At 38.3% G+C, this 9839-nt stretch overlaps 1 protein-coding gene across 1 annotated transcript; it reads left to right on the forward strand.

Moving 5' to 3' along the window:
* The first annotated feature begins 2305 nt into the window (after positions 1 to 2305).
* On the forward strand, positions 2306 to 3662 carry LOC128582284 (heterogeneous nuclear ribonucleoproteins C1/C2-like). The gene has a single exon (XM_053586031.1). It carries the CDS (start codon positions 2497 to 2499, stop codon positions 3397 to 3399), a length of 903 nt encoding a protein of 300 aa, XP_053442006.1. The 5' UTR covers positions 2306 to 2496; the 3' UTR covers positions 3400 to 3662.
* The last annotated feature ends 6177 nt before the right edge of the window (positions 3663 to 9839 follow it).

Raw genomic sequence — 9839 nt, forward strand, 5'->3', positions numbered from 1 at the left:
TGGCTATAGGCTAGTCTCACTGGAGTTAGATGATATCTCGAAGTAGTTTTGATTTGCATTTCTCTGATGATTAAAGATGATGAACATTTTTAAATATGTCTGAAGGCCGTGCGCCTGTCTTCTTCAGAGAAGTTTCTCTTCAAGTCCCTTGCACAGCCTGCGATGGGATCCCTTGTTCTTTTCTTGCTAATGCGTTTGAGTTCTCTGTGTACTGCTGGTGGAAATGCAAATTAATACATTCCTTTTGGAAGGAGATATGGAGAACACTTAGAGATCTAAAAATAGATCTGCCATTCAATCCTGTAATCCCTCTACTGGGCATATACCCAGAAGACCAAAAATCACACCATAACAAAGATATTTGTATCAGAATATTTATTGCAGCCCCATTCATAATTGCTAAGTCACGGAAAAAGCCCAAGTGCCCATCGATCCACAAATGGATTAATAAATTGTAGTATATGTACACCATGGAATATTATGCAGCCTTAAAAAAAGATGGAGACTTTACCTCTTTCATGTTTACATGGATGGAGCTGGAACATATTCTTCTTAGTAAAGTGTCTCAAGAATGGAAGAAAAAGTACCCAATGTACTCACCCTTATTATGAAACTAATGTAGGACCTTCACATGAAAGCTATAACCCAGTTACAACCTAAGAATGGGGGGAAGGGGGATAGGGAGGGGAGGGAGGGGGGAGGTAGGTGGAGGGAGGGGGATTAATGGGATTACACCTGTGGTGCATCTTACAAGGGTATATGTGAATCCTAGTAAATGTGGAATGTAAATGTCTTAGCAAAATAACTAGGAAAACGCTACGAAAGCTATGTTAACTAGTGTGATGAAAATGTGTCAAACGATCTATGAACTAAGTGTATGGTGCCCCATGATCATACTAATGTACACAGCTATGATTTAATAAAAATAAGAAAGAAAGAAAGAAAGAAAGAAAGAAAGAAAGAAAGAAAGAAAGAAAGAAAGAAAGAAAGAAAGAAAGAAAGAAAGAAAGAAAGAAAGAAAGAAAGAAAGAAAGAAAGAAAGAAAGAAAGAAAGAAAGAAAGAAAGAAGGAAAGAAAGAAAGAAATTTAATGGCTACTGTGTCTATATAAAGAGGGAGACCCTGAAGAGGTGATTATGTTCTGCCCTCATGAATAGGCTAAAGCCTTAATTATGGAAGTGGATTAGTTATCAAGGGAGTGGGCTCCTGATAACAGCATAAGTTTGGTTCCAATTTTGTCTCTGTCTCACATGCTGGGTTTGCCTTTCACCACTCTGCCAGGGGAACAAACAGCAAGAAGACCCCTTCCTCGTGCCAGCAGCATGCTCTTGGACTGCCCAGTCTCCAGAACCATTAGCCAAATAAAGTCTCAGTGTTCAAAGACTACCTAGTGTGAACTAAAATAAAATCTTAAGGATCTCCCTCAAGCAGCTGACTGACTGGACCCCATCCTCCTTGGCTAAGGGGATCCCCTAAAACTGAGTTGCTAGCCATGAGATCAGACATCCTTCATCATGTCCCCCTGCCTTCTTAGAGATGACTTTCTGACTCATTAATAGGCCTAAGTCTATACAAGACTTACCTGGGAGATCTTCCATGTACACAACTCACTACTTAAGTCTGGGCATATGTCCTGCAACTTGTCCCTGATTAATAGACTCTTAAATAAATTCAAGCATTCCTTTTTCCTGACTCCTGCTGAAAGCACATGTAATAAGAACAAGGTAGAGTCATTCCATCTAGGGCCAAGAGGACAAAGCTGGTCTGGTCAGTTTAGGTCCTATGTGATCTTCACCTCATGCCTCCTGTTCTTGCTGTTTTACAAATTCAGCTTTGTAGGATATGTTTATTTCTAAATATTATCCTACAAAAGGGGGAGAACAGTATACCTCTCCAAAAAACAGATTATCTTCAGCTCTATTTACTTTAAATTTTTTAAATTTGAATGACGAAAATGAAACTCCAGCATTTAAATGAAGCTTGTTAATTATACTTCTGGGGTCACTGGCCCTCCTATTTGCTTTGGTCAACAACATCAGTGTTTAAATATGACTGTACAGTACTGGATAAGTCATTATGACCGGCCAGCCTCTGGGAATGATGTCAAACGTGAGATGTTTATGCTAAGTGCTAATTCCATCTCTCGTTTTATCCCAGGTTTTACTCCTATAGATATGGAAGCTCCTCCTTGAAAGGAGCACAGTTTTACATTGCAAAGGGAATGGGTGCATTGGACTTGATGTAAAGGAAATCAAACTTTTTTCTTAACTAATACTTCAAAAGGTCCTATAATGGATTTTGGGGCCATTTTGTGAAGAGACGAAGACAGAGCGGTTGCGGCCACGTTGTCGACCTCGAGCAGTACTCGGCTTCTTCACGTAGAATCCGGGAGTAGGAGACTCAGAATCGAATCTCTTCTCCCTCCCCCCTCCTGTGAGATTTTTTTGATCTTCAGCTACATTATTTCGCTTTGTGAAGAACCTTATCATCAAACGCAATGGCTAGCAATGTTACCAACAAGACAGACCCTTGCTCCATGAACTCCCGTGTATTCATTGGGAATCTCAACACTCTTGTGGTGAAGAAGTCTGATGTGGAAGCAATTTTCTCGAAGTATGGCAAAATTGTGGGCTGCTCTGTTCACAAGGGCTTTGCCTTTGTTCAGTATGTTAATGAGAGAAATGCCCGGGCTGCTGTAGCAGGAGAGGATGGCAGAATGATTGCTGGCCAAGTTTTAGATATTAATCTGGCTGCAGAGCCAAAAGTGAATCGAGGAAAAGCAGGTGTGAAACGATCTGCAGCGGAGATGTACGGCTCCTCTTTTGACTTGGACTATGACTTTCAACGGGATTATTATGACAGGATGTACAGTTACCCAGCCCGTGTTCCTCCTCCTCCTATTGCTCGGGCTGTGGTGCCCTCAAAACGCCAGCATGTATCAGGAAACACCTCACGAAGGGAGAAAAGTGGCTTCAATTCTAAGAGTGGACAGCGAGGTTCTTCTTCCAAGTCTGGAAAGTTGAAAGGAGATGACCTTCAGGCCATTAAGAAGGAGTTGACCCAGATAAAACAAAAAGTGGATTCTTTACTGGAAAACCTGGAAAAAATTGAAAAGGAGCAGAGCAAACAAGCAGCAGTAGAGCTGAAGAATGATAAATCAGAAGAGGAGCAGAGCAGCAGCTCCCTGAAGAAAGATGAGACTAATGTGAAGATGGAGTCTGAGGGGGGTGCTGATGACTCTGCTGAGGAGGGTGACCTCCTAGATGATGATGATAATGAAGATCGGGGAGAAGACCAGGTGAAAACCATGGGAAAGCTGGAGCTGATCAAGGATGATGAAAAAGAGCCTGAGGAAGGAGAGGATGACAGAGACAGCGCCAATGGCGAGGATGACTCTTAAGCCCATAGTGGGGTTTAGAAATCTTATCCCATTATTTCTTTACCTAGGCGCTTGTGTAGATCAAAATTCTCACCAGATCCTCTCCCCCTAGTATCTTCACCACATGCTCACTGTTGTCCCTATCCTTGTCCTTCCCATGTTCATTAATTCATATTGCCCTGCGCCTAGTCCCATTTTCACTTCCTTTGATGCTCCTAGTAGTTTTGTTAAGTCTTACCCTGTAATGTTTTGCTTTTAATTTTGATGCCTCTTTATGACTTAACAATAAAAAGGATGTATGGTAAAAGGTCCTATAATGGACTGGAGTCCAAAGGCAACTCTACTTGACAGCAATAAGAGACCTATTAACATTGAGTTGCCAAGAGACAAGTTTACCTATCTTATAAATAAAAATAAAATCAGTATTAATATGACAACACCTATGAGTTGGACAGATGTTGGGTTTGCACCCCCCACACCTGGAATTTATGGCTTTCCTAAACAAAATCATTTGTGGAAAGTAGCAGCAGCTATAAAACCTATGAAGGGTTGGACTGGTGGATTGTTTTATCATCAAACCACCACACCTCATACTTATGGTATGGAATTTACTGTTCATGATGAAAGATACATTCAAGCTTGTGTTCAATTACCCTTTGTGTGGCTTAAAGGCAACATAAAGTGGAATGAAAAAACAGGAGAATTATTTTATCCTGTGTGTCAACTGTTTACTTGTATTAATAGTTCTTTAAGTTTTAATCCTCAAAATGAACAGCTGTATTTGTTGAGGGCCAGGACAGGTGTGTGGATGCCAGTGAATTTGACCAGACCGTGGCAAGAATCTCCTGCCCTGACAGTTCTTCAACTTCTGGCTGATCGAGTTTTGAGAAGAATGAAGAAATTTATTAGACTTTTACTAATTGGCATAAAGACTCTGAACAATTATGGACTGCTCAAAACAAATTGACACTGAATTATATAATGAAATTGCTGACTTATAACAAGCTGTTGTTATGTTGGGGGATGAGTTAGTTAGCTTAAAGAAACAAATGAAGTTGAAATGTGATTGGAATATAACTACTTTTTGTATAACCCCTGTTAAATATAATGAGAGTAAATTTCCTTGGGAGAATGTTAAAAAGCATTTGTTAAACCATGATAATTTGACTAAGGAAATCGTAAATTTACAACATGAGATATATTCCACTTTTGAAAATAAGTTACAAAAAATATATGGAAATCAGATTTTATAAGGCATAGCTGATGGAATTGAATAAATGAATCCTATTCCAAAAATACAAGGACTTATAGGAAGTTCCGTAGGATCATTAGCATTGTTTTTAATTATTGGATTTATTTTATATTTAACTTGTAAAAGAATGAAGCATGTTCAAAGCAAAAATGAATGTTATGCGCAAGTGTTTGCTTTAATGATGACAGATATGAATAATATTCACCAAAAACAAAAGGGGGAAATGTAGGATAATATTTAGAAATAAACATATCCTACATCAAGCACACAAAGTAAATTCAGCGTGAGTTTAAAATGACATGCTTTTCTTCCAGAGGCTTAAGAGGCTTGGACCCCCTGGGTTACTCGCAGAGTTAGGCTTTTGGAGTTACGAATTTCTTAGGCCTTTTCTCTGAAGCAGTACACCCCGTGAAGCCTGAGATCAAAGGGCATGCCACCATTCCTCAGAGATACAGGCCAGAAGGTTGACATATGTTAACAACATATTGTCAGAGGTCTATAGGTACTCTGCCCTGAAGGAAGGTCGCAGTCATTACTTCATACTGAGTAAATTGAGTGAATATTTAAAGATATTCAATTCCCCTGTGGCTACTTTCGTCTTTGTGATCTCCTTTTAGCTACCTACCCCAGAATTAGTCACTGTTTAGAAGAAGAGTTTTACTACACAAGTGGTTGCATTGATATGATAAATATTTCCTTTTAAGTTAAATTACAGATATGTAAAAAAGAAGATAAGATGATGAAACTAATAGATAATGGATTAGGTGTGTATGTGACTGGAAGAGTATAAAACTAAAACTTGGAATAAAGAATTTTGCTATATGCCATCCCACGGTGTATAGTCTGTTTCTTGACTTAATAATTACAGGAGCGAGTTTACACCCACGGCAAAGCTGCTGCTCATTAGCGTCTCCGGTCACGCAACACAGCTTTAACATAAAAAATGTATATTTTGAGTGGCTAAGGACAATTGATTTAGGAGATTAACCTTTGAATTGGAATGTTGTTTTGGATCAAGGGTAATCTTGACTATTGTTTATTACATGGGTCATCGTTTGTGCTGATTATTATTATTTCAGATAAAGATTAACAGGGGGTGGAGCATGATGGTTGATGGGAAAGACAATTAGCTGAGCTCCCCTAGAACAACCATTGAGAGCAAGTGGTCTAGATCATACCTGGCCTGGCATATTGCCATGGAGTGATACTTTGGGGTATGCATTGAAGTGGCTGGATTACTGGACTTGTAGTGAAAACTGGAGCTGTGGCGACTGCCAGGCAAGTTTCTGCAAGCCTGCCCTGGCCATGGTAGAGGCCACAGCCATCCCCTTCCCACACAGAGGTCCCAGAAGAAGCCTCTTGCAGTTTTTCATGCTTGGGATAAGCTAGGCTTTGAGTGGAAAGATTGGTGAAGTGTGCACTCCCCAGCAGAATTTAGTGGCTAGAGTTGGGTGCTGTCTGGAGGCTGTGCCACAGTTTGTCAGCAGATGAGACATCCATATGGGGAAAGTTCCCAGACAGGAGTCCACTGTTGTCATAAAATTTGCCAGACAGTTGTGTAAGCAGGTCTGTTTCTGTGGACCTAAGGCCCTGAGGTCTGAGTTCTGCCTGCAGGGAGCCATTTTATGGCACAGGCCCGGATCTCCGGCACTCCACCTGAACCATTATAGTGGGAATCTGTGAGACCTGCCTCTGAAAATTTTTTGAGAACTGTGGAATCACACATGGGCAGGGATGAGTGCCAGGCGGGTAATCTGGCCATCACCAAGATCAATTTAGCTGGGAAATAGGCATAAGCCTGGGAACAAAGCAGAGGTTAATAGATGCATTTTCATTACACAAATTCACAGGGTCACTGGGTGTCAAAACTATATATACTGCTACATAAATATATTCCTACTGAATCAGGATTCCTACATCACATATATGCATATTTACATATATATAATATATAAATATAAAAAAATTAACCACAACTCCTACAAGAAAGAAGAAAGAGAAAAAAAGCCAAAGAAAGAAAAAGAAAGCAACAAAAATTTTATATATGTATAAGAGAAAAAAAGCAAAAAAAAAAAAAAAAGAGAGACAAGCAACAAAGATTTTTATGTATATAAATAGATCTATTTGTAATTTTTATTAAATCATAGCTGTGTACAATAATGCAATTATGAGGTACAATGTGCAGGTTTTATATACAGTTTGAAACAATTTCATTGAACTGGTTAACATAGCCTTCATGGCATTTTCTTAGTTATTGTGTTCAGACTTTTATATTCTACATTTAGTAAATTTCACCTGTACCCTTCTAAGATGCACAGTAGGTGTCGACCCACTAATTACTCTCCCTCCACCCATACTACCTTCTCCCCTCCCCTTCCTTGCCCCTGTCCCCATATTCTTGTGTTAAGATTGAGTTATAAATTAGTTTCATATAAAGGCTGAGTACATTGGGTACTTTTTCTTTTATTCTTGAGATACCTTGCTAAGAAGAATATTTTCCAACTCCATCCATGTAAACATGAAAGAGATATAGTCTCCATCTTTCTTTAAGGCTGCAAAATATTTCATAGTGTACATACACCACAATTTATTAATCCATTCGTGAGTCTATGGGCACTTGGACTTTTTCCATGACTTAGCAATTATGAATTGGGCTGCAATAAACATTCTGATACAAATATTTTTGCTATAATGTGATTTTTGGTCTTCTGGATATAAACCTACTAGAGGAATTATAGGATCGAATGGCAGGTCTATTTTTAGATCTCTAAGAATTCTCCAAACATCTTTCCAAAAGGAACATATTAATTTGCATTTTCATTAGCAATGTAGAAGTGTTCTCTTTTCTCCACATCCACGCCAACATCTCTGGTTTGGGGATTCTGTGATGGGGGCTAATCTTACTGGGGTTAAGTGATATCTCAAAGTAGCTTTGATTTGCATTTGTCTGATGATTAAGGATGATGAACATTTTTTCGTGTGTCTGTAGGGCATACAACTGTCTTCTTCAGAGAAGTTTATCTTCAATTCCCTTGCCCAGCGTGAGATGGGATCACTTGTTCTTTCCTTGCGTATATGTTTGAGTTCTCTGTGGATTCTGGTTATTAAACCTTTGTCAGAGACATAACCTGCAAATATCTTCTTCCATTCTGAGGGCTGTCTGCTTGCTGTATTTACTATATTCTTGGCTGTGTAGAAGCTTTTTAGTTTGATCAGGTCCCAGTAGTGTAATTTTGATCCTGCTTCAAATGCCCCGGGGGTCCTCCCCATAAAATATTTGCCAAAGCCGATTCCTTCAAGAGTTTTCACTGCACTTTCTTCTAATATTTTTATAGTTTCATGTCTTAAGTTTAAATCTTTAATCCAGTGAGAGTCTATCTTAGTTAATGATGAAAGGTGTGGGTCCACCTTTCTACAGGTTGCCAGCCAGTTCACCCAGCACCATTTGGTAAATAGGGAATCTTTTCCCCACTGAATGTTTTTAATTGGCTTGTCAAAGATCAAATAACGGTAAGTAGCTGGGTTCATTTCTTGGTTCTCTATTCTGTTCCATACATCTACCTCTGTTTTTGTGCCAGTACCATGCTGTTATGATCACTATTGATTTATAGTACAGTCTGAGGTCTGGTAGCATGATTCCTTCTGCTTTGTTTTTATTTATGAGTAGTGTCTTGGCTATTTGAGGTTTTTTTCTGACCCCATATAAAACGAAGTATTATTTTTTCAAGATCTTTAAAGTATGACAATGGAGTTTTAATAGGGATTGCATTAAAATTGTATATTGCTTTGGGTAGTATAGACATTTTGACAATGTTGTTTTTTCCCAGCCATGAGCAAGGCATGTTTTTTCATTTGTTAACGTCTTCAGCTATTTCTTTTCTTAGAGTTTCATATGATTCTCTCAACTGATGCAGAAAAAGCCTTTGATAATATCCAGCATCACTTTCTGATCAGAACCCTTAAGAAAATGGGTATAGAAGGGACATCTCTTAAAATAATAGAGATCATCGATAACAAACCTACAGCCAATATTGTATTGAATGGAATTAAACTGAAACCATTTCCACTCAGATCAGGAACCAGGTTGCCCATTGTCTCCACTGCTCTTTAACATTGTAATGGAAATTTTAGCCATTGCAATTAGGTAAGAAAAGGCGATCAAGGGTATCCATATAGGAACAGAAGATATCAAACTTTCACTCTTCGCAGATGATATGATTGTATATCTGGAAAATACCAGGGAATCTACTACAAAACTCTTAGAAGTGATCAAGGAATACAGCAATGTCTCAGGTTACAAAATCAACACTCATGAATCTGTAGCCTTTATATATACCAACAATAGCCAAGCTGAAAAAACAATCAAGGACACTATTCCATTTACAGTAGAGCCAAAGACGATGAAATATTTGGGAGTTTTTTGTTGCTTTTTTCTCTATATGTTTATATACATAAAGAAATTTTTTGTTACTTTCTCTATTTTTTTTTCTTTTTTTATTCTGTTTTTTTTCTTGTAGGAGTCGTATTTAATTTTTATTCTCTCTCCTTTCATTCACCTTTTGGTTTCTGAGATTGCTTATATTAGGCTATTTCAGCTTTTTTTAAAATCTTATTTTGATGTGTGCTGTTTTTCACTAAGTTGTTCGGTTGTTTCTTTTCCTAATTCACATTTTTACATTCAACAAGAGCAAGGGCCCTTGTATTTTTTCTTTTTTCTTATTGTTGGTTGCAGAAATTTGAGTTGATTTATTCTCCCTCCCTATTTCACTCCTGAACATTATCTCAGATGATAGAGACTCTTCTGCTCTTCTTATCATTCCCACATGATGTACTTCTGCAACAGCTAATATATTCCCCTCCCCTCTTGTGTTCTTTCTTCCTGGGTTGTTGTCTTTCTTTTTTCTTTCTTTATTCCTTTTCCTGCCCTCTCATTTATTTGATTGAATGGTACATGAAATTTCCTGGGTCTATGCTTTTTAGCAATATTTTCCCCTGTTTTAATTTATTTGTTTATTTTTATTTTATTGTTTGTTTCTTTGTCTTTTTCCTCCACACTTTCTTTCCTGAAGCAGATGTGACACAGTGTGGTCTGGCATGTAGACCGTAGCAGTAATGTGGCTCAAGGATGCCAGGAGAATTCTATACCATTGGCATCAGGAAGAAAATGTTAGAAAGACCACTCTGTAGATCTTTTCCATTTTTCCTTCTT

Source organism: Nycticebus coucang, chromosome 3 (genome assembly GCF_027406575.1).
Source record: "Nycticebus coucang isolate mNycCou1 chromosome 3, mNycCou1.pri, whole genome shotgun sequence".
NCBI classification, from domain to species: domain Eukaryota; kingdom Metazoa; phylum Chordata; class Mammalia; order Primates; family Lorisidae; genus Nycticebus; species Nycticebus coucang.

What these genes read in the sequence shown, in the direction of transcription:
- LOC128582284 (XM_053586031.1), top strand. Translation starts at nt 2,497, where the DNA reads ATGGCTAGCAATGTTACCAACAAGACAGACCCTTGCTCCATGAACTCC.